The 25,157-nt window shown below is 47.6% G+C and overlaps 1 protein-coding gene across 1 annotated transcript in view; it reads right to left on the reverse strand.

Annotated features, from left to right (window-relative positions):
- Positions 1-25,157, reverse strand: part of ADAMTS12 (ADAM metallopeptidase with thrombospondin type 1 motif 12) — a gene marked incomplete at both ends in the record, with an annotated part of 181,821 nt that overhangs the window by 100,911 nt on the left and 55,753 nt on the right. Inside the window, one exon of the mRNA XM_081090333.1 lies at positions 21,227-21,359. Within this exon, the coding sequence (XP_080946459.1) occupies positions 21,227-21,359 (133 nt within the window). The remainder of the gene's footprint in view (positions 1-21,226; positions 21,360-25,157) is intronic.

The raw sequence follows: 25,157 nt of genomic DNA on the forward strand, positions 1-25,157 counted from the left end.
TCTCCCACTCATCAAGCATCCAGTACCAAGTAAAAACCCTTGGTCACTGAATAAATCTTGATAACTTTACAATTATAGTCATTCCTCAACTTACCCAATTTGTCTATTTCATAACTTATTGTGAAATTAAAATGGTACCTAAGCCAAAATCCACAAATAAGAGTTTGATAACTCTTCTAATCCACTTGAATTTTAACTCTTTGGTAGGAAGGTAGATGGGTTGGGTGGGTGGATGAAGTAGGTAGATAAATATGTAAGCTGTAAAAACGTGCAAAATATGAGGTACAGACAAGAAAAAGATAGACGCTAAGGAGATACAAAGTGGAGTTGTGAAAGGCAGGCTCTACACAGAAGCCAAGGAGAATACGTTTCTGTGACAGGTTTTAAGAGGTGATGAGGCAAACAGACACTTGCCCATGATGGACTGACTGAAAAGTAATGCAACCTTTTTGGACCACAATTTGGCAATATCTCTAAAATTTTTTCTCTTTGCCCTAGCAATTTCATTCCTAGAAATTTAACTACAAAATAGTTGCATATGTAACTAACTTGCTGTTCTGACCTGGGAGTGATGAGACAGATGGTCAGGTGGCCCAGCTGTCCAATGAGTACCCATTAAGTACACTGGGTTCACAGTGCTATCAACTTCTAGGAGTCTTACAGGAGTTGGCCATGCAAAGCGGCATTTAAAATCCCTCCTGGCTGAACAGCTACCCAGAGGGCAAACCTTCCTCAAGTCCTAGCCACTGGCTTGTCATCTTTACTTGCTGGAACTCAATTTATGAGTAAAAGGCAGCATGGAAAGCAACCATTTTACTAGTTTTCTTCAAAGTGAAGAAGTTACCATAGTTGATGCATGCTATTTTTTAAAAAATACTTTGCTCAAAACCCAATGAAACAAAAAATTGCTAAACAACTATTAAAAGATGGAAGCCAAAGAGAAATATTTGGGTAGTAGGAGAGGAAGGAGGAGTCAAAGCACTAATTTATATCTAATACCTAATTTAAACATTTACCTGCTACTTATTGGTTGATATGGATGGTGACCTTATCCATCGGTGCTCACATGGCAAAGCCAGAATCTTCATTACAGGGGTGGTTGATTTGATGTTGGGAGGTGGGCACATAGTACAATATACACGTCATGCATCATAGAAATGTATACTTGAAACCTATATGACTCTTTTAACCAGTCACCCAAATAAATTTAGCAAAAATTTTAAAAATATTTATTACAAATTTTTGCCAAACATTCTACAAGAAAATATGCCACTAATAAAAACATCCCAACATACACAATGGAAGCCATCCAGAGACTTCTAAAACCGTGAACTGGACAATGGGATTAAGATGAATTCTTTGGTGAGAATGAAAGCGATTTCTGGCATCAACATATTAAGCTTCTTAAATAGGCTCTTAATAGCTCCCACTCCCCCTCCCTCGCCCTCCCAAAAAATGATTGCCAATTCCAAAAAGTGGCTTTATTTTCAATGCTAGTAAGTATATTTCCAGATTCAGGAATTGCCATTCCAAGTCCTTCCACCCTTGTAGGTCATGGAGACTCGGTCCTTCGATGGCAACCATCAACAACAAATGCTCAACCGGGTTCTCAGCGCTCAAAGGAAAATCAGAACCAAGAATGTGATCTGTGTTTATATACCACCAGGGACTTGGTGGCTCAGGGACAAATCTCACCAGTCAGAGAGCAGCTGAGGTGAGCAGCAACGATATCAGCTCTGCTTTGACAAGAATGCTGAGCTGCCTATTTGAAGTGTGTCCCCAGTGATATGTGCTAATTCCACGTGCATCTGTCACCCTGGCCCTAGGCTCCAGGGAGACAAAAGTTGAATGGAGAGCAGAGGGAACGCCCACACACTAAATCGGCACCCCTGAGATAGCCAGATATGGTTCTGCAGAAACATTGGTTTTCAAACGCCCCCAAGTTGGTCTCTAAAACCCCACCTGCTTTCATATTCTGCTTGAATTCCTCCCAGTGCAGAACTAAACACAGTTTCTCTTTATCTGATCAGAGAAGATCAAACATTAAGAGAAGGCGTTAGACAGGAAGCCAGCCCTTCCTTCCCTGCCTTGTCATCGCATCCAGCCCTGAAGAGTGAGAGTTTGCACTACCCAGAACCGCCCACTTACAGAAGCAAACGCTGTTGCCTTCTCAGAGCTCAGAGCCTCTGAAATCCCTAAAGCTCAGTGTGTCTACGCTTGCCGCGCACAGGGGAGGGCGGGAGGGGGCTGAGAGGAAGCATCTGAGAGCACCTCTCATGGACCAGAAAGCAGCACCCGGAGTCCTGCAGCGTTCAGAGGCCCCAGAGAAAGAGACGCAGGAACTGCAGTCAAGAATGACCTTGCCAGAGGTCAGTGAGGAAGCCCGCACGCGGTGAAGTTTGAATCCAGGCCAGAACTCAGCCTGAAGACACCTCAGGACTATCCCATCTCAAAGGAGACGCCAAGGGCTAGAGCATCTGCATTCACTGGGAACTTACTAGAAATGAAATTCCTGGGCTCCACTCAAAACCCATTGAACCAGAAACTCCGTGTTTTCACAAGCCCTCCAGGGGATTCTAATGCCCCCTCAAGTTAAAGAACCGCCACTATCTTAGAAAATGCAGCCATAATTATCTTATTTTATAGTGAGGAAACAGAAAAGAGGCTGAGTCACTTGCCCCAGACCACAGGGCTCACTGGTGCCAGGGCCGGGCCGAGAACAAGGTCTTCCGTGTCCTGCTCTAGGCCGCCTTCCACTACACAGCCTGAGCAACAGCCACCAAACAGTCCCTGTGTACAGTCATCACCAGAAATGCTCTATAGCAGTGGTTCTCAACCTTCCCAATGCCGCGGCCCTTTAATACAGTTCCTCATGTTGTGGTGACCCCCAACCATAACATTATTTTCGTTGCTACTTCCTATCTGTAATTTTGCTACTGTTATGAAATCGTAATGTAAATATCTGATATGCAGGATGTATTTAGGTGACCCCTGTGAAAGGGTCGTTCGACCCCCACAGGGGTCGCGACCCATAGGTTGAGAACCGCTGCTCTATAAGCAAGAGGCTTAAGGCGGCAGTCTGGTCGGAGGGGAGGCGATCCCCTAGACTTGGTGAACACACCGATTTCCCTCCCACTGGAGGCTCGCTTGAGGAGGCCTGGGCCGAGGGCTCTGGATGTGGGCGTCTAAAGAGATTCAGCAGCTGAGCTCCAGTCAGCCACCTAGACACCATCTTTGTCTGTAGCACCTTCCTACCACCCATCCTTTACGTCTGATGGAGTTCTGCCCTGCGTGAAGCCGTCCTGCCCTGAGGCCCCGTGAAGTCTCCCTTTGGAAGGCCGGGCCTGGAGGCTCCCTGTCAAAAGCGCACATCCTGGACTTGAATCCTCACGGCTGCTGTCTGTCACCTCTGGCTCCAGGGAAAGCTCTGGCTCCAGTCAGTTCACCCCTACCCCCACCCCCACCCCCACCCCCACCCTAAGCCCCCAGGGCTTCCCCCAAAGGTTCCTCTCTCATCACCTCCCTTGGAGGGGTGTTTCCACGTCACCTGCTAGGGAGGAAATAGGACCTCCAAGCAGCAAAGCAAGACAGGGCTGGGCTGGGCGCCATGACTCGGGCTGCCCTGGTCCTGTCAGTCGGGGTCAGGGTCGGGTCCAGCCTGGGGGTCTGGCCCTGCATCTTAGTCAGGTCCGGGTCGGGGTCGGGTCCGGGTAGGGGTCGGGTCCAGCCTGGGGGTCTGGCCCTGTGTCTCTGAATGACTTCTTGGTTATCCAAGAGCAGGCCACCCAGGCTGGTGCCTCTCCCCTTCCTCCTTGGAGGCGCGTCCCAGCCTGCGGCTGCCTCTAGAGGAGGCAGGTTAAGAGCAGGCTTCGGGCTGCCAGCAGCGGCTCCTTTGAAGGGAGCAAACCCAAAGCAAATCACACCTTTGCCTAACAGTTTGTCCCGAGGCATCGGTTTCTTGGGCACTTCCATTCCGGAGACCTCCCAAGGCCTGTGACTGTTATAGACACCAGATTGATGCAAGAGGCCTCCTGTTCCCTCTCTGAGCGCATTCTGTATTCTCTTTCCTGCCTCGCTGGCCATACCCCGCTTTTAGCCCTCAAACAAGCCGAGGCGTCTGTGCCCCAGGCCTTGGCTTTGCTCCTGCAACACCTTTGTCCTGGGTTTTGAGCCCATGGTCCTGCTCCTTCCATTCTGAGCCTGAGTCCTGCAGACTGTCCAGCCCCCGCTCTGTCCTCTGTGGCTTCGTGTTGCTAATTCCATTTCTGATCTGTACTGGTGGCCGTTGACTTCTATTTTTTTTTTTTAATTTTTTTTTTTAAATATATTTTATTGATTTTTTACAGAGAGGAAGGGAGAGAGATAGAGAGTTAAAAACATCGATGAGAGAAACATCGATCAGCTGCCTCCTGCACACCTCCTACTGGGAGATGTGCCCGCAACCCAGGTACATGCCCTTGACCGGAATCGAACCTGGGACCTTTCAGTCCGCAGGCCGATGCTCTATCCACTGAGCCAAACCGGTTTCGGCCGTTGACTTCTATTTTAGATGTTTGTCTGGTTCTGTCAGTCTCCCTGTGAGAAGGTGTCTCTCTGAGAAGTACCACCTGCTGGGCTCCTGCTCTGCCCTCAGCACCTGGCATGCAGGCCCGCAGTGCATCCCTGCAGGCCGGGCAACAGCTCACCGCAATCCCTCCCGTTCCTAAAGGAAAGGACAGACACGCCTCCTAAAAATCAGCTCCAGGTCCTGGTGCCCTGGGAATGCTCAGAGGGCCGTTCCAGGGGTCTTGGACATCCTGCCCGCTCCGGGCAGCCCTGAAACCGCCGGTCTCTGCGTGCTTCGGGGCTCCCTGCGGCTGGAGGAAGTCCTTCCACTGGGGCTGTTTACTGAAATAACACATTGCAGCTGAAAAGCCAGAGGCTGGAAAAGGAAGGGAGGGGAGCAGAGCCCAGCGCTGACCATGAAAAGGACCCTGTGAGGAAGGCCGGGGACAGCCAGCGTCCTGCAGGGCCCTGTCTGTGTGGGGGAGACGCTCACACTCCCGGCCCTGGTGGCAGGGGACCCACCTGTGAGGGGCAGCCGGAGACCGGTGACAGCATGAGTGTTCTGTGCTCACACCTCCCAGTTCTGCCCCTTTCCCCCCAGAGTCATGACCTTGACTCTCCCAGCCTTCTGCCCAGTGGCCCTCACGTGCTCTCAGTATGCGGCCCGCTCACGGGCACTGGGTGAGATCGGTCCATTCCTGGAGCCTCCCTGCCTAGGCCATTTGCTCTTTAAGCCTCATTTCTTACTGAGAGAAGGACAGTTCCCTGCTAGCAGGGGTTCAGGCCCCAGGCTAACACAGGCCCTGCCACAAACCTGTTGTCACCCCAGACTGGGAAAGGCCACCTACCCTGGAAGGCCAATTAGAATAGGGAGAGAAAGAAAGAATTTCTAGAATCCAGTGACTAACCAGGAGTGTCAGGTATGGCTGGACAAGTCATGTGACATCTCAGTTATGATCATCTCATTCATAAAGTGTCTCATGACAAGTACGTGTGTGCATGTATACACGGACATATATATACACATGTGTAAATGTGCATCTACACACATCTGTATGTGTTTGCATAGGAAAACGATGTGCACAAAATAGGAAATGTTCACACTAGCTCGGTGTGGTGAGAGTATAATGCTATTTTATGTTCTGCAGACTAGTATGGGTTTCCAAGTGTTACACGATGCAGGCATAACTTACACAGAAAAAGACTTTAATGGGAAAGTCACTGCCAGCCCGCCGAGCGCAGGCAGATCTGAGATCCAGTGGGGTCGCGCTCTAAAGTCCTTTAAGAATCAGAGGCAGCGCCTAAAGGAGCATCTGGGATTGGGGCAACTGGCAGGTCAGGCAGATGCTGCTGGCTGGCAAGTGGCAGAGTCTCCCAAAGTTCCCTCCAAACGACAGGAAGAGACCCTGCAGTGGTGACATCCGTAACAGTTTCAGGCAACAGAGCAAGAGGGCTGAAAATCAGTGTGTGTGTGAGTGAGTGTGTGTGTGTTTGTGAGAGAGAGAGAAAGAGAGAGCATGTGTGTGTGTGTGTGTGTGTGTGTGTGTGTGTGTGTGTCTGGTAAGAGATAAATCACTTAGGGAGGGGTAAATGGACATGAAGGAAAGGTAGAAAGTGAGAAGAACCACAGAATCTATCTTCTGTCTCCTTCCTTCCTGTTCTTATACTTACTTCTTTATAAGATTAAAATATAGTTTTAAACATCTATTTTTTTTCTTATGGAGTTTTAATTCATTATCTTAATCTCTAAGGGAATGAATAAAATCTATAATTTTATTTTTTTTAAGTAACAGGAAAATCTTCTAAAACAGGCAGTGGTCTTCCCAAGGCTGGGCCCCGCCACTGGTCTACAGGAAGCACATGTCCAAAGTGCGTGTCCCTCTTCACCTAATTAGAAGCCGGTTGTTTCACTGGGGCCCCTCTTCATGTACTGCCCCCCACTCTGGGAAGATGTCATTAACTCCACTGACATATCTGAACAAATTCCTCACTGTGGCCGTGAAAGAAAGGCAGCTCTTCGCACAGTCCTTTAACCTCGCTCCTCTAGGATAACCTCATCATTTTCCTGAAACTCTTCAGCCATGGAGAGGGCTCCACCTTCGCAAAACAGTGGAAGGGTGAAGCATAATGGCTAGTAACGCAGGAGTCAGACAGACCTGGATGCAAACCCCAGTGCCGGGAGCCGGTCCATCCTTGCTGTTTCAAGGGACCTGGCATATATGGCATACTGTTCTTAATATGTTTGCTTCCCTTCTTGGCACTATGTGTTTTAACCAAGGTCTCCTCTCTGAGAAAGGTTGTTTCCCCAGGTAGGGATTTTCCCCTGAAGTTAGGGAGGGAATAAAACCTCTTAACTAAGTGCCAGGTGAGTAATTAATCACTTTAACTACGAACAATCATGCTTAAGCTACATAATCTTTACTCCCTGGAATGGAGATAAGAAACGCCCAAACCTTTGTAATAGAGATTGATAGGATTGAATCAACTGGTATAAATACAGATGTAACAAGACAGCAAGAGAGAAGAGAGACAGAACCTAGGCACAGAACCTACACAGAACGTTCTCTAGAGACAGAAGAACTTCGCTGGAGAGAACATGGCAAAAGATCCTGGACTGAACCTGACTACAGAAATTGGCAAGAGAACCTGACTAGAACCTGGTGACTGAACCTGGCTGGAGAACCTGGACACAGAACCTGGCTGGAGAACCTAGCGAGGGAACATGGCTACAGAACCTGGCTGGAGAACCTGGACAGAACCTGGCTGGGGAACTTAGCAAGAGAACATGGACACAGAACCTGGCTGGAGATCCTAACCAGAACTTGGCTGGAGATCCTGGCTAGGCTGCTGATCAACTGAACGCTGTCTCCGTGTCATTCCTTCTTTGCCAACTCCATCTACGCCTTTGGGAACCCCTGGACCTGCTGGGGTTGGACCCCGGAACCCCAGCCCCACACTAACTAGCTGGGAGATGTCTGCCCTTCCTCAGTTTACTCACCTATAAACAGGAATAGAGGGATAGTATTAAAAATGGCCTCACAGTGCTACTGTGAGAATTAAATACATGATATTTGTAGAGTATTTAACATAATATCATGCATCTGATAAATGACAACTTATTTTTCATTATTATTATTAATTAATTAATTAGTTTCCCCTCCACCTATTATTTGACTCAGCCTCTGTTTTGTTTCCTCGCTGTAAAATAAGATAATCCTGGGTGCATTTTCTAAGATAGTGGTGGTTCTTTAACGTGAGTGGGCATTAGAATCCCTTGGAGGGCTTGTGAAAACACAGATTGAGTTTCTGGTTCAATAGGTTTTGAGTGGAGCCCACACATCTGTCTTTGACACTCCCTGCAACCTTTAACTTCACTCGGCTTTGCTCACAGACGGCCTTACCTACAGGTATGAGTGACAGTGAAGCAAGAGCGGGTGGGGCATGGAATCAGCTCCGAAAGAGGGGAGCGATGTCTACGAAGATGAGGGTCAAGTCCTAGGAGGTCAGGGAAGGCAGTCATGAGCAAGCACCGCTCCGGGACTGTGCCGACAGATCCAGAACTGAGGCCGGTCGAGAGGGCAGACCTCGTGATGGGAACACGATGTCCTGTCCCAGCAGAGGCTGCTCGGTAGAAAGATGCCAGAAGCCTGCAGATGGCCCGTGACCCTGACCCAGGAATGTTAAGATTGCGTCTTATTAGACTGTGTGTTATGAACAAGACTATAAATTATTCCACAAGTACACGAGATTTAACAGGATTTTAAAACGATTCGGCCTTACTGTTAGTATCAGAGAATTTGTCCTTCTGGAAAGACGTCAGAAAGATATAATCTCCTGTTCCAACTCGGACAGGCTGGTCGTGGTTAGGGCTGCAGGTGCATTGCGAAATAGTCTAGGACTGCAGGCAGACCGAGCGGATGGAGTGCTGTGGTGGATTAGTGATGGCTGCCCAGGCACCAGGAGCCAAAGCAGTAATGCAGTTGAGTAAATACTCTAATGCTGGTTAGAATATACTAGTAAGTGGGTACTTTTATATGTTGTTTTAGAACTATAAATTGCCTTTTTGGGAATACTTGGAAATATTTCCAGTAATTCATTTATAGAAACCTAATATAAGGTAATATTTTAAGATGTGGGCAAAATTTACAGCACAAGACTAATTATAAAGAGTTTTACTGTGACAAAATTTTGGAAAAAACACTAAATGTCTAAACTAGGGAAATTGGATCTAACAGAGGAGTTTTAAGCAATCCTTAAAATTGTTTCAAAATAGCTTTTAATAACTGGGGGAAATGTTACAACATAAGTTTTGCAGAAAAATTTTGCACATCTTAATTGTGTGCTTCATTATATATTATAGCGCATTATATTTGTATTAATATAGTATTAATTAAATTATTCTGTCATGCTTATATGTCATATTATAGAAGATAAATAAAATACCCACAAATAGTGGTTATGTTGGTGATGTGATTATGAAAAATTTTTACTTTTTTCATTACATTATTCTATATTTTCTCAGTAAAAATAATACGTATTAATTATTTTTTAATTACAAAATTTAAATCCAATTTGATTACAACTGTTAAATAAAATTTTTTCAAGCAAGCTAATTGTAGAAAAGAGTCCTAGCCTGGCCAGCATGACTCAGTGGTTGAATATCAACCTGTGAACCAGGAGGTCATGGTTCCATTCCCGGGGAAGGCACATGCCATGTTGCGGACTTGCTCCCCAGTGTGGGCCGTGCAAGAGACAGCAGATCAATGATTCTCTCTCATCATGGATGTTTCTATCTCTCTCTCCCTCTTCCTTCCTCCCTGAAATCAATAAAAATATATATTTATTTTTTTAAAAAAATAAGAGTCCTGAGCGTGGTAGCCGGAACACAAGCTCTAGAGCTCAGGAGCTGGGAGCTCCTACGACCCCCACCCTGCCCCACACCCTAGTATGAAACGTTCCTCATCCAGTTTGCAGATGAGAAACGGAAGCAGGAAGGAAGAGGAGGAGGAAAATAGTCCGTTGCCCCAGGTCGGCCATTTAGTGGGAGCTCAAAGCTGCCTGGCTCCACCGCCCAGGCCTCGCCACGACCACAGCTACAGTGGACACAGACAGACCTGATCACCAATGAAATCCCAGAGCCGTCCCATGAACCTGGATTCCCAGAGAATTCCACCCTGAAGGGGTGAGGGGAGGTGGGTGAGACGGAGCCACGTGGGGGTTGGTAAAGGCCTCTCCCCGGCTGGCACGTGCTCTCACCCCGGCCCCTGTTCATCGTCTGAGCCAGACCCTGAGTGGGGTACCCCTGCTGCCTCCCACCCCGGGGGCTGTGCTGGACCTTCTGCTACTCAGGCCTAAAGCAGGGACATCTCCGACCAGCAGGCCTCTGCTCCCCTCTCCCTCACACTAACGGTCTGCTTCCCAACAGACTGTCCCCAGAGCCAGGCATGCGGATTAAAGGCCCTTTGATTCTCTTAACCTGACTGCTCCTGGGGTCCCCAGAGGAATGAGGGCAAAGGGCCTGAGCCCTGCAGAGCGGAGGAGGAGAGGAGGGGCTCTCCTCTCAGGGGGGCAGGCCCTGCTTCGGTGGGGAGAGGCCTGGGTCACAGACGTGCCCGTGGATGCGCAGGGCAGACCTGCAGGACAGCTGCCTGCCCCCAGCGTGTCCCCACGAGCACCTGCCACGATGGCGAAGGGGAGACAGTCCTCAGAGCCCCCACGCTCCTGCTGACCCCCGGGGAGAGGCGCTCACGGCCAAGGCGGGGCTCCCGAGCCGCTGTGAGCAGGGCTGAGCCCGCAGAGCTTTGTGAGGGTGCAGAGGGGGCACCTCATGAAAAGGAGCCCCTTTCTGTGTAAATCCAGCAGCGACTCCTCAGAAGTGCAGCCAGGGCGGGGGTGCTGGCAGGGAGGACCTGGCACTATTATTAGCACAGCGCTCAGCGGGGAGCCTTCCTTCTGAGGGGCCTGGGCTCGGGTACGTGAAACAAAGAGCTCCTCTGTCCCGGAAAGCACGGGGCTTCCAACATGGCCCGCTCGTGGGACGGGAAGAGCCTCCTTAAAGTCCCGAGTCAGCACAGCAGCAAGCTGTCTGTCTCCTGGAGCCAGCAGTGCGCACCGCGTGTGTTTAAAGACACACACTCGTGCCCCATAAACACACTTACCACATAAGCACACACTCTACATAGGAACACAGACACACAAACATGCATCCATACACATAAACACACTCTCTACATATACATACACACATTGGCACATGCAAACACACATCCATGCCCATAAATACACACCACACGTGCACACACTCTACATATAAATACACACACAGACACACAAACACACACACAATACACATAAACACACACCACCTCTTGGGCTGGATTTAGCTAAAACATGAGGTCCTGAACTTAGAAGAACAGCCCACTGTATTTGACATCACTCAGATATATGTGGATTCTTTTTAACTAAGCCCCCCATTTCAAGAGAAGCATGTATATGAAAGAGAGAGAGAGAGAGAGAGAGAGAAAGAGAGAGAGAGAGAGAGAGCTGTGCCTGGAGAAAGAGGCCCTCTAACCTTGCTACAACAGCGGACTCTCACCTCTCTCCCTTCCCACAATTAGGGATATGGGTCCAGACTTAGTTTCTGGTCGGCCACTTCTTTCCCTGGATGCTCCGACTCCAGGTGACAGACCAGACACACCCACACTCGTGACCTGGTCACAATGCCTGCAGCTGGCCCCTCTCCTTGGCCTGCCCATGACCATCCTCGCCCTGTGTCTTCACCTGGCTTCCCTCCCTCTGTGCAGGTCTGTGTCCACATTTCCTCTCCTTTTACAGACACCAGTCATATTGGCTTGGGGCCCACCCTGCCGACCTCGTTTTAATATGCGTGCCTCGTTAAAGATGCCATCTATAAGTTCACTCACAGTCTGAGCTCCTGTGGGTTAGGACTTCAACATATGAGTTTGGGGGCAACACAACTAAATCCCTAACAGGCCGCATTCCCCAAAGGCTGGATAGTCCATGGAAGCGATGTTGGGAAAAGTAGCACCCTGGGTGCCTGAACCAGTCTGTGGCGTACCCCCGGGAGGCCTTCTCCAACGTTCCCAATCGCGTCAAATCCCCAGCCACACACTCCTCCAGCACTCGCTGCAATGCCCATACTTACTTTCAAAAGAAATTTTGTTTCAGTTCTCTTCCCAGTAGATTATGAGACCATGACAGTCCCACTTGGCATGTTCAGAGCTGTGCCCCTGAGTGTCTGGCCCACGGAAAGCACCAAATCATTATGGCCTGCAGGAAGGTCAACCAATGACACACAAACCAATGGAAACCAAATTCCCAAAGGGCCTAGTCCTTGGCTTATGGGCCCAGAAAGTCCCCTGGGAACCCGCTTCTCTGCCTTTGGAGAAGATTTAGAGCCTAAAGTGCTCTGATAATTTCCTCAAATATTCAATTTCAAAATAACCAGTAAACTTCCTTCCCCATAAAGAAACAATCTTATGGTATTTATGAGACTCCCAGCTGCTGCACAGAAGTGGGACAGTGTGGGGGTGGAGCGTCTGTTTCCCCAACAGGGCACTGACCCAGCGGTGGGACCAGCCACAGCTACCGGGAAGTGCTGCCAGGAGCACACGTCCGCCGAGGACGCATGGAGCGTTCAGCCCCTCGCCCGGGTATGGTGGGTGTCCCCTCCAACTGCAGGACCTGCCACGAACACACATCACCATCTTGTTCAATGGACAAACATTTACCAAACAACCAACTATGCACCCGACACTGGACTTGTACTTAGGATACAAAGATGAGTCCACTGCTGGAAACAGAATAAAGGTTCAACAGGAGAACCAGTACTGAAGCTGTGAGTCATTAATTTTTCACTCATACATTCATTCATTCATTCACTGCCCTAGATGGTGGGGATGCAGCAGAGAACAAAAGAGAGGAAGCATTTGCCTTTAGGAAGCTTATGTTCCAGTTGGGGCTCAATAGATAATCCTATATAATAAAAGCCTAATATGCTAAGTGTCTGGTCATCCGGTCGTCCATTCAACCAAGCAAAGCATAATATGCTAATGATATGCTAAGGTCACTCAACCGCTCCGCTCGCTATGGTGTTCACTGACCACCAGGGGGCAGACGTTCCAACTGGTAGGTTAGCTTGCTGCTGGGGTCCAGCTGATCAGGACTGAGCAAGATGGGCTGGACACGCCCTGGAGCCCTCCTGCGGCCCTCCCTGGCTGGCCAACCTCCCATATCCCTCCCTGGCCCTGATCCTGCATTGGTGGGGTCCCTCAGCCTGGCCTGTGCACTCTCACAATCCAGGACCCCTTGGGGGATATCGGAGAGCCAGTTTTGGCCCAATCCTGCAGGCCAGGCCGAAGGACCCTACTGGTGCATGAATTCATGCACCAGGCCTCTAGTAAGATAATAAACAAATAGACAAAATCACATCAGATGGTGACAAGTGGTGGTGGTGGGGGGGGGGGGGGGGGACAAAGCAGGATAAATGGTTTACAAAGTAACCGAGGGAAAGCCATCTTAGAGAATGGCCAAGGAAGGCTCTCTGTTCAGGTGATTTGAGCCTGAGTGGTGTGAGAGAGTGAGCCAGGAAGGAACCTGGAGAGGAGATTCCAGGGAGGGAACAGGGGGACAGTGAGTACAAGACTGAGGAAGTCACATGGAGGAGCACCTTGGAGGCAGGGAAGGAGGGGAAGTATAGGGGGGAAGGGAGTAGGCAACTAGGGGCCACGTCCATCAAAGTGCAGAGTATGCCTGGGAAAGGGATGCTCATTAGTCCTCCCCAGGCAGTCCACACAGAGGAGGGGCCCTCACAGGAGGCCCCCGAGAATGCCAGAGAATCTGTTCCCCCCGCCCCACTGGAGGCTGCAGACCATGTGTGCTCCAGGCTCAGACGCCGGTCCCGGTGTGCAGTGTGGCTGCAGCTGCCAGCCTGGCCTTCTGGCCTCCCTGACCGCTCACCTTCCAAGGCAGCTGCTCTTCTTTATTCACCTAGAGAGCACATCTGCCCTTCCCACCTGAGGGCTGCCTCAGGCCTGTCTCTACATTGCAGACTGGGCAGATATCCTGTTCACCACTGCCTCCCGTCGCCTAGCACAGCACCAGGCGCAGGTGAGAGCTTGTTGAGTAAATGAATGCCACTTGCTTGCTCTTATGTATCTATCCCTCTGTCCATCCATCCTTCCACCCACCCATCCATCCACTTCTTTTTTCCAAAATAAGAATTTGCAGCAGCCATTTTCAGCTGCAGCCTCAGGACACAAGTCCCAAATGTTGCCATATTCGTCTCTTATTTCTCCTCAACAGCAAGGCATCCCTGTAGACACTGCATTTCTTCAGGAAAGTGTGGGTATTCTCATGGGTTAAACTGGCTCCAGGTAGGTAAAATGTAAGTATATACTGACACCCACATAGGTTAAATATAAGCATATACAGTAGCTACAAAACGACAACTAATGAGCTACCGATGCATCGTAAATAGTGAATTCAGCACTTGGAAGCTCAACATTTCTGAGGTCCTATGCTGGCCAGGAACTCTGCCCACCCTTGGAGACACGCCTGTGAATGAGCAGACATGATTCTCGTCCTGTGGAGCTTTCTGCCCAGAGCGGGACACAGGCGTTCATAATAAGGCCCGTGGCAGGGGGAGTCGCTGTGTAAGAGTCACTGGAGAGGCTCCTGCAGGCCGAGGGGCAGTCGCGAACGTTTTCCAAAGGCAGCCACACGGGAGTCCCCCAGAAAAGCCAGTGGAGCTCTGGCAGAGAATGGGTTTCAGGCAGAAGGAACCTAAGTGCAAGGGCGAGAGGAAATGAACAGTCTTTCCTCTGAGGGATCACAACTTGATCAGCATGGCACAGGCTGTGCCTGGAGTGATAAGAGATGAAACTGGAGAAACAGGCAGGAGTCACACCAAGAAGGCGTTCCTACAGCTTATTAAACACCGGGGCCTTGTCCTGCGGCCGGCTGACAGGCGTCTGGCATGGGAAAGATACGATCTGATTTGTGGTCTGGAAATAGTTCCCTGGCTTCTAATGGGGGAGGTCAAGGGAGGGGAGACCAATTAGAGGATTTTGCAACAATCCAAGTGAAAGGTTATGAGGCTGAGGCAAGCAAAGCCCTGGGAAAGGCAGACAGTTTAGAAACTATGCAGAAGGCGGAAACGACAGGACTCGGTAATGTGGGTCAATGGCAGACATGGACAGAAGAAGAAAAACCACACCAGGGCTTTGCTTGCCACACGGAGCTTCGAAGCTAGAGGTTGAGTTATTTATTTTTTTAGGGGCAATATCACTGTCCGGTTAGGGCCACTGGTGGCTCCAAGGATGAGCAGACCAGGTGCAAAGGACAGATCAGACCCCATCTTAGGTCTCTGTGGGCAACAGGAGGAAGCCAGAAGGTTGGTCAGAACAGGATAAACCAGCCCTGGCCGGGTAGCTCAGTTGGTTAGAGCATCGTCCCGATAAGCCAAGGCTGTAGGTTTGATTCCTGTCAGGACACATATAAGAATCAACCAATGAATGCATAAATAAGTGCAACAACAAATCGTTGTTCCTCTCTCTCCCGCTCTCAAAATAAATAAATAAAATAAAAACTTTTTTGAAAAGAATAGGAGCCCAGCCGGCATGGCTCAGTGGTTGAGCATCAACCTATGAACCAGGAGGTCACAGTTCAATTCCCGGTCAGGGCACATGCCTGGATTGTGGGCTCCATCCCCAGTGTGGGGCGTGCAGGAGGCAGCTGACCAATGATTCGCTCTCATCACTGATGTGTCTATCTCTCTCTCCCTCTTCCTTCCTCTCTAAAATCAATAAAACTATATTTAAAAAATAAAATAGGGTAAGTCTCTTCCTGTCTCCACCCAAGGCACATGGAAGCACTGACTGACCAAGGACAAAGCAAGGAGCTACTGCTCATCAAGATGCCTTGTCTATCTCCCTGCAGAGTCATGGGGGGTGCAACAGATCAGATAACTAACAGCTCAGGTAACATGACTGCAGACTCGGGATTTCCTGTCCTACCAGAGAACCATCCTTTACCTGAAACTGACCCTTTGCTCAGATTGACCCAAATCCCCTTCCCCGCCTGGCATCACTCCCCAGTGTTCTCGGCCCTTCCAAAACTCTACCTGCCCTCTGGGCAGCCCTGGCCACTGACCACATGTGCTCAGCCAGAGCAGCTGGAGGAGGTAGGCCGAGCAGATGCAATGCCTCCTAGGAAGCTGCTTCCCACTTGGGGATGGACACCTTGCACCTGAAATGACCAAGGAACAAAGGCAGGGACTGCCGAGTGCTGAGGAAATGCACAGGAAGGAGTCACTGTGGCCAGGTCCGGGGAAGGAATAAAGGCTCTGGCCGGGTAAGTGAGCATCTCCGGGCTACAGAGCAAGTGTGCTGAGCTGTCTGGGGCTCTGAGTTCCTACAGTCTTGGTCTTGGGCTTTACAAAGCAAACATCACCATTCTATCCTCCCATCCGCCCACACATTAAATAGCTCCCCGAGTTCCTTCCAACAGTCTTTTTGGTAAACGCTTGAAGCACTTACCCAACCTCCCACCAGTTATGAAAGCAGGTAATCGAAAACCATACACCACCCTAATAAAAGTAAAAATAAAGAGTGCAGAACACCGATTACAATGTTAACTGCCTCATAGCAAAGTGTGCATCATTGTGGAGTGACTATAACCATAAGACAATTAGGCAATCAAGAAATTCAAGGCAAGTCTCGGGCAGGCTGTACCAAGGAAGTTTGCTGTGAACCAAAGAAAACTAATAGTGCATTTTAGACTCAATATGGAGTGTGGTGGTCATTTCAAATTTTCAGCTTACTGGGTTGCCATGAAACCATAACAAAACTACAAACAATCCCCCATCCTGTATCAGATTAGTGATCTGATATGCTAATTAACTTTAATGAGCTATTGTTAATGTAAGTATAATATTTAACATTGCTCATCTTTAATGCCTGTGCATGCCATTTAAAAGGCAACTCAAACATTTCCAGATGACTTATACAAGAAATCCACTCACGGCTTTGATTTCTTGAAATATGGTAGACTAGCTATTCTATAAAAAATTCTCCCCATATTAAGCCCCTACCAATGCTTAAAGCATAAAAAGGTAGAGGGAGGGAGGGACTGTTCAGAAGACAAAAATAGAAAAATGAAAAATAAATTCAGAGAGAAAAGCAGAAGATGCAGTGTGATCATGACCTTTTTATATACCAACTGGCTAGGCTGCAGTCCCCAGTTATTCAGCCCAACACCGATCTGGGTGGTGCTGTGAAGACATTTCGTAGGGGTAACCAAAGCCCATCACCGGCTGACCTCGGCTAAAGAAGCTCTTGATCATCGGTTGGGCCCGATTCAATCAGCTGAGGGACCTTTAGAGCAGAGCTGAGGCTTCCAGAAGATATTCAGCCGCGTCTGCCCGGGCCTGCGAGGTGCAGCCTGTGCTTCCTGAACGGCCGCCCAGGGATTTCGGATTTGCCTGGCCAGCAAATCCCCACTGTCATGGGAAGAATCTCCTGCAATAAACCTCTTAATACACATGTCCTCCTGGTCCTGCTCCTCCGGCTGAAGGCGGATTGAGGTCTGAGCTAGCTGCTGGTCGGGGCATCTGCTGCTCCCTATTTTGCTCTGGAGAAAAGAGGCAAGTGAGGACCCACAGAGGTAGAAAGTCAGGTTAGGCACTAAGTGAAAAATGAACCAGAAAACAAAGAAACAAGGAAGCAAACCTGAACTTGGCTCTCCAGGTCCAGGGAAGAAGACAATTCATGGAGAATCCATAGCCACAAGCCACAGATTTGGGGCCCAACTTCACAACGGGATACGCGGAGCTTCAACATGGCGCCCGGGGAAACACCACTGCATATCTACCAGGCTGGCAAAGTAAGAGAGCCAAGGCATGGGCGGGATATGGAACCGCGGAAACCCTCGTTCGCTGCTCTGGAACAGCAACTCTGGGAAGCGATTTTGCATCATCTGGTAAAGCCACAGACGCACATAGCCTTCACGACGTTGACTTCATTCCACTGCTATGTACACACCTTTGACATCCCAGTGAACCTCTGCTCTAACACACACACACAAGGAGGGTCGAACATAATGAGTGGATACTAGCCCCAAACTGCAAGCAATTCAGATCCATTCATAGGAGCCGGGATAAAGGGACAGAGACACAATGGAGCACGGCAGCAAAGAAAGTGAACACATTACAGCTACACATCTGGCACAAACATAATGTGGAATAACAAAAAGTAAAAAAAAAAATCTAATTCAGGCATTAAGACTCCATCGCTCTTCACAGCCAGACCGTATATTATAAAGAAAGGCCAGGGCTGGGTCCCTGCTTACCCATGTCCTGTATCCGGGGTGACAGCTCTCCCGGCCAAGAACATAACCTATCCCAGCTTTACCCACACAACCTAGGAGAGTACCAGATGTACGGAAGATACCCAATAGATAGTCGTTGAATAGATGAATGCATTTTAAACACAGAAATACATGCCAGGAACCTGACCCTGTGTTTCTAGCCTAGAGTCTTGATGCATGAAACCCCAAACTCTGATCTGACCTGCCTGAACCCACTTTGGCCACAGCTGACCCTGCTGCTATTGTCACCTGACCTATCTGACTAGTGTTAACTCTTCTTCCCTCGCTTCCTAAAACCAAGTTCCCCCAGACACTTCCATTTAAAAGTCACGCAAGCCCTAGCGTGATACATTCTTGCTGAAAAAGCTAAGATTAAATGAAGTTTTGAAATTTGCTCTAGATTTCATTCAGAACGGCTGTATTTTCCCATCATTTAACATAGAGTCCAGAAAGTTGAAGAAAACAAGAACTTTGGCGAGAGTTGGCAAACATGAGGTTCAGAAAATGAACAGAACAAGCATACAAGTTAAGAAATGTTAGTTCAAACTGATCAAATCGATAACAAAATAGCATCACCATAAAATCCTGAGGGAAAAAAGAACTAGGTTATATTGATAAAATAATTATGGTAGAATTCCTGGGTACCCTTCTATGTGGGAAATAAATATAACTGAAGGGACATATTTTAGGGGAAAGTAATGGATATATTTTCTCTCCTAAAATACTTGAATACTTTTAAAATACATATTTTTTCAACACCACGGGTGTTCCTGCTTTGCACATTACAAAGACAGAATGCTTTACACAAGGTGATCTTTCTTGATCTAATCACAGTAATTTAATCTCCGACACCAACTGACCTAAGAACGAGGTATACTTGGATGTTGGCTAATGACATGGCTACAGTCAGTTAATGCCATTATCCCTGCAGGTACCGTGGTGGATGAACACTGCAGTTACCTGGTGCAGCCAGACCAAGTTCATTTCAATTTATGAAGTTTTTAAAATTCCAAATGTCACATATAACTTAAGAATGTTCACAGCACATTAGATTATTCTTGAATCTCTTGCTATCACTCCAGCATTTAATCCCACTGATCACTTTAGGAAGGGAGATGGTAAGAGCAGGTTTGAGGCTTCCGGAGCAGCTAGCAAATCCACCATTCCTTTTTCCTTCTGTCTGTTACATATACTGGAGGCTCGTATTTTCTAGTTTCATCTACTTGGCTATGAATCATTCATCGTTTCATTTCAATTATTTTTTGAATTTCTACTTTGCACCTAACATTATGTTATGTTACATACTATTTGGGGAGGGAGTTCCTACTCAAATGGGGCTTTCAAGATTGTTGCTCAAACAAAGTTTATATTCAAAGGAAGAGTTAAAGAATAAATGTGAAGGAATATAAAGCCCAAGATCTAATAGGACCTTGACTTCTGAGCTTGACTATATTCTGAACACCAACTACCGTGAAGCTTTTGAAAAATTCACTCCCTTCTCTGAACCACACGTGCTTCTTTGGAGTAAAAAGGAGGCTACACTCTCAAAGGTCCTTCCAACAGAGCTGTTCGAGTGGACAAGCTTCCTTTAGAAGCTGTGTAGGGAGAGATCCGTAACGCAAAGGTTTGTTCCAAGGTGGGACTACTCAAAGAAGGCTTCATAGAAGTGGAATTGGTACGTCTTAAGGTTGGCCTAGAAGGACAATAATGAAAAAGGGCGTGGCGGGCATTGTAACTGTGGTGCTGTATGAGACCTAACGGGAGCATGACATTTGTAAATCCTGTTCTTTTCCTGTCCACTCTCTGTCTTTATGACTAAACACATGCTCTTCTCCATTCATTATTAATCAACTCTACCTCAACATGAAGTTATGAGGCAGAGATGGTGTTCAAGGTGAGTGGATGAGGAACAGCATAACTGATTTCACAGAGCAATTATCTAGCCAAATCCACTCACTGCCCTAGTAACTCTCTCTGCCAAATTGATTACCTAGAGATCTAAGAAATATTGAATCGCACACACAAAGTGTTATCTATCATCCAATGTAGGACAGAAATTGAGTCATTATCCAGGTGATTGGATCGGTGATAAACTGAGGCCTAAAAATTCCCATTGAGACTCAGTTATCTGGATTGGTTCCTTTATCCGTCAAATTATTCCAAATCCGTCTTTTCTTCTCTTGATACTTGCTAGAAGGATATTTAGACAGGAAATTATCTAATTTAGGACAAAGTTGCAGTATCCTACTAAAGTTGAGGAATTCAAGCAGCTGTATATTTTTGTGTACAGAAAATATCACAGACTCAAAAGTTTCTGTTGCTTACATACTCTGCTAAAATTACAGAAAAAACTCCTAAGAAGGTCGACATCTCTCATAGGGTAGGGTGATGTCTGTAGAGAAGTCCCCTGTTTTTTCAATTTCTTTTCATTTTTCCCACTGACAAAGGTCAAGTTCTGAGTCCCATTAAATCCTATTATAATCCACCTTCCCTGATTCCTTCATCATCTACCTATTTTCCCTTTGATGTCTATGGTTTTCAAATTCTTAAGACATAAAGAATATTTATTAACTGTCTCCCTAGCCCATTATTTTTTAATTTACGAATAAAGGATGAACTATACAATATTAAAGAAAATGTCCCAATTTCCAATGGTGCTTTATGTATAAACTATTATCTCCCACACATTAAAGAGGAAATAGCCTGGATCAGTTTATCTCTGAAAGCTCCCTGAAACTGTTTAGTACAAGGCCATTCCAGGGGCTTAGGGGTGGGGACCAACCTCAGTGAGCTAGAAACAAATGCACCTGAAAGAAGCTTAGCTAATTTCATCGTCTGATAATGTGTTGATATTTTTTCAGTTTCTCTTCACACATCGCCAGCATCATCACACACTTAAATCTGCGTTCCATATGCAGATATGACAAGCTGTCTGATACGATTCCACGCTAATGTATGACAACATTGCTGATACTGAAATTCATTTTCCTTTAATTAATCTCCCTCTAAGGGGTTCAGAAAAGTGTTTTTTTTTTAAACCAATTCACCACTATGAATATCATAGGAGTGTTCACTAATGTGGCAAGGATGTAGGAACTGCCCCTTCCCTTCCCATTAAGAACACGAAGGGACTTACAGGGAATTGAAATGACTAATACCTACAAGGATGCATACGTCTTGCCAACAGAACGGGAAGGAAATAACAGATTTAAATAAGAACCGGTCATGTTGGAATAAAACAGTAACAGAACAAAACAAACTCCTCAGCCCAGTGAGGAGATTTCAGTCACAATACCCTGTAATCCGCAGGCGGGCTCCTTCCTCCGCCTCCTGTAGACGATGTGTGGGTGGTACTCGCCCTCGGCCTGGGGGTGCTCTTTGACAGGCTCAATGAAAAAGTCTCCATGTGGTAGATGGAAAAATCCAGTCTGTAAATATACGCAGTAGAAAGTCTTATTTGAATCCATTCTTTATCTACGCAAAGAAAATTAGCAAAGTGAAAATGACACAGGTCATGGTGACCCCTGAAACTCGTAAGACTGATGCTTTCATAGCTGCTATTGAATCTCCCAGAAGAGCTACACAGAAGTAACGTAATGAAAGGTCTTCACAGTCATAATTAAATGTTTAGGGGTCACGGATCCCTTTGAGACTCTATTGAAAAAAGTGAGCATATACACGTCTACCCAAAATGTAGTATACAATTTTGCAGGTTCATGAACTCCTCCCCCCAAAACCCACAGCTGAATATCTATAAATTTAAACAAAGTGCTTCCCAGCTGCCTTATTATGGAGTTGCTACCTGTTCTCCATAGTCCACTGACCTGACAGCTTTATGGAACATCTACGGACCTGGGTGTGGGCAGCCAGCTACATGTTCGCACAGCTGCTGGACTTGAAGTTTTTAATCCTTTCTGTTTTCAAGAAAACAAAGAACTGTAACACGAAGTCTCTGATTGGAGAGTGGGCTGCCCGGTGTCTCCAGTGGAAAGCCCTCTGTCAGTCTCGAGGGAAAGGGACATTCTCATTTCACATACATGGGTTTGCGACGTGCCGGTCAATGAGTAGTGCTTTTTGGAGGCCAGGTCTGGAAGTGGCATAGCCTACAACTCTCTTTTCCCTTTAGGAACATTTCTCAGTGCCTGTTTGAGCTGCTTAGGAAATGCCTTTCCTGATGGCCTCCTAGGATGGACTTGAGTCTCAGCATCTGAATTCTGTACCAATGAACAGGGCTTTCCCTAGACAACCTGCTCGAGGTGATCAGAAACTCAGACTCGGGAATTAAAATGGGTTCAAATCCCAGCTCCTCCACTTATTAACCATGTGACCTTGGGCAAGTGACTGGCTCAGTTTCAGTTCCTCAGTTGGTAGATGGAGATTAATCGAGGGTTGTTGCAAAGCTCTTAGAAAAGGGCCTGGTTCACAGACACATCTATCATAGGCTCTTTCCAGATCTCAGAGTTTATATCGGTTCACTTGTATTAGGCTCTCCAGAGTCAATACAGCCGTTCAATCAATTTCAATTTTGCCAAAATAAACCTGGGACATTGGGGGGCCAGGGATACTGTGAAAGGCTCCCAAAGCCCACGGCCCTCTCCCCCCACCCAGCACCTCAGCAGGTCGGGGCGCTCTGCAGTGGACTGTGAAGACAGCTGAGCAGCCCAGTCAGGGCTCCGTGAAAGGAGGCTGCTCTCTACTGCACACCTGCCCTTGGTGTCTTTCCTAAATGTTTGCTTCATGCACCGGTAATAAAACCAGATCTTCATACAAATTTCCACGACTGACTTCCTATTTTGCTTATTGACCTTAAAATATCACTAATAATGAGGAGAATAGGGAAAAAGGAACACTTTACTGGGAGTCATCACAATAGTTAGAAGACCTTGACCTGGTGGCCCCACCTGCAAAAGAGGGGTGATGCCTACTACTTCATAGGGCTGTTGGAGGATCAAGTGAGCTGAAGCTTGTACCAGCTGCCTTAAAGTGCAGGGTGGTAATGATTTAACTACCAACTCTAATGGTGGTTCTAACTGACTTCAAATTTGCTGGCATTTCTTGGGAGACATTTCTTCTCACTATCATCCTCCAAAGACAAACCACGGGGACAGGAAGAACTGACAAGACCCGGATTACAACAAAACAGCTGGAAACAGACTCGTGCAGTGCTGAGATGTGGTTCGATTTCCACTCCCACACAAAGACCAGGGACACGTGCAGGAAGAGTGCCTATTGCTAATGAAGTTCATTTGTTCCACAGAAGCAAAGTCGAAGTCAAGAACTCCTTAGGGACGGCTGGTTTGGGGTCCCTTTGTGACACTGCTTTCACCAAACACTGATGTCCGTGACAAAAATAAATCACCAACAAGGATTTATGGGCATTTTTTCGACCTCAAATTTTGGACCCAGGTGGTGCAGAAGGAACAGATGGGACTCCAGTTGAGAACATTGTAACTACTTTACGAGCAACATGAGAGAGAACGCCTGAAAGCCAGACAAGCATTTCCCTAAAGACTTACTTCCGTTTGCATTCCTCCACCAACCCCATCAGCCTAAATATTTCTCCAAAGGGAGGTGGAGACCCAGGAGAGCTGGGTGCCTCACCAGCTGGAGGGAAGCAACACATCTGCTCACGTGCAAGTAGGGCTGTTGGCCCCAGGACCCCACAGAGAAGGGACCAGGCAGGAGAGGAATGAAGAGACCTCCACTGGCTTGGGGGACAGTGAGGCGGGAAGATTTCCCATCTGAGCTCTGCACCTCCTCTCTCCCTCCCAGCATATAAACACAGAGCGTTGTACACCGGGTACGGGTGGCCGTGGTTTATTGGTCTCTCTCCTTTAACCAGAACGTCCTGCGATGTTGGAGATGTTATATATCTGCACTGTCCAATTCAACAGCCACTAGAGCATTTGAGATGTGCCCAATGCAACAGATGAACTGAAGCTTTAATTTCATCTAATTTTAAGTATTCACATAAATGTAAACAGCCACGGGAGGCTAATGGCTACCATAAGGAACTGCATATTTCTGGAGACTGGCTGACCAGTGAAGGAGTGAGAGCCACAAGCATGTTCCTCATACGGCGATGAGTGCTGTAATTAGGGCAGCACTGGAGAGAAAAGCAAACTGCCGGAATGTCACAGTTCACTGTAACCGTTTGGTTTTCGTGATTAAGACGACCAGGAGCCAGCTTGCACTCAGACTTGAGAGAACTGAAAGAGGCAAAAGTAGGTATAAAAGAGGTACCATCTGCCAAAGTTCAATGAGTCATCAGGAGCAAGTGTGGCAGGACAAGGGCTGTGTGAGGGGCTGCCATTGCCTGAGGCCAGAAAGGAAGGAACATGGATGTCCCCACAGGGGCCGGGGACTGGGGCTGTGATCATAGGAATTGGAGAATTGGAAGCCAGGCTCCACTTCTAGAGGGAGTTGTCGCCAGAGATCGTGGAGTATCAGCCTGCAGGTCCTCACACCTCCCTGATGCCTGCAGGGGAGCCTGCCACAGCCCTGATATACCCAAGACCACATCCCACTTGCTGGCTGGCAGCTCAGAGTCCAAGTAGTAGGATAAATATCACTTCATTGAGAATGAATGAAAGGGATTTCAAAAAAATTATAAGATCAAAAGGTAATGACAAGGCTCAAAACGTTATGACAAGGTTTAATAGAAATAGCTGAGCTGTGTGATCTTGGTCAAATTAGTTAATACATGGAGCCCTCCTTCTCTCATCTGAAAAATGGGGCAAAAAATCTATCTTAATTTGTAGGGTTATAACTATCAGAGACACTCCTTGCAAAATGCCTGGCAGAAGGCTTGCCACATGCTGGGTACTCAGTAAATGCACAGCGTATTTTATCACAGCACCATCCACAGGGAACGCAATATACAGTGGTGACCGTGAGCATGTACTCTCCAGTCCAACCACTTGGCTTCATCTCTTAGCTGTAGGCAACTCCTCTCTCTGGGCCTCAGTTTCCCTATCTGGAGAATAGGAAGAGCGCTAGTCACTTGATAACTAACTTATTAAAAGTTGTCAGGTGGCCGAAACCGGTTTGGCTCAGTGGATGGAGCGTCGGCCTGCGGACTGAAGGGTCCCAGGTTCGGTTCCGGTCGGGGGCGTGTGCCTGGGTTGCAGGCACTTCCCCAGTGGGAGATGTGCAGGAGGCAGCTGATCGATGTTTCTCTCTCATCGATGTTTCTGGCTCTCTGTCTCTCTCCCTTTCTCTCTGTA

The sequence above is a fragment of the Myotis nattereri genome (assembly GCF_964212035.1).
Source record: "Myotis nattereri genome assembly, chromosome: 4".
Taxonomy (NCBI): Eukaryota; Metazoa; Chordata; class Mammalia; order Chiroptera; family Vespertilionidae; genus Myotis; species Myotis nattereri.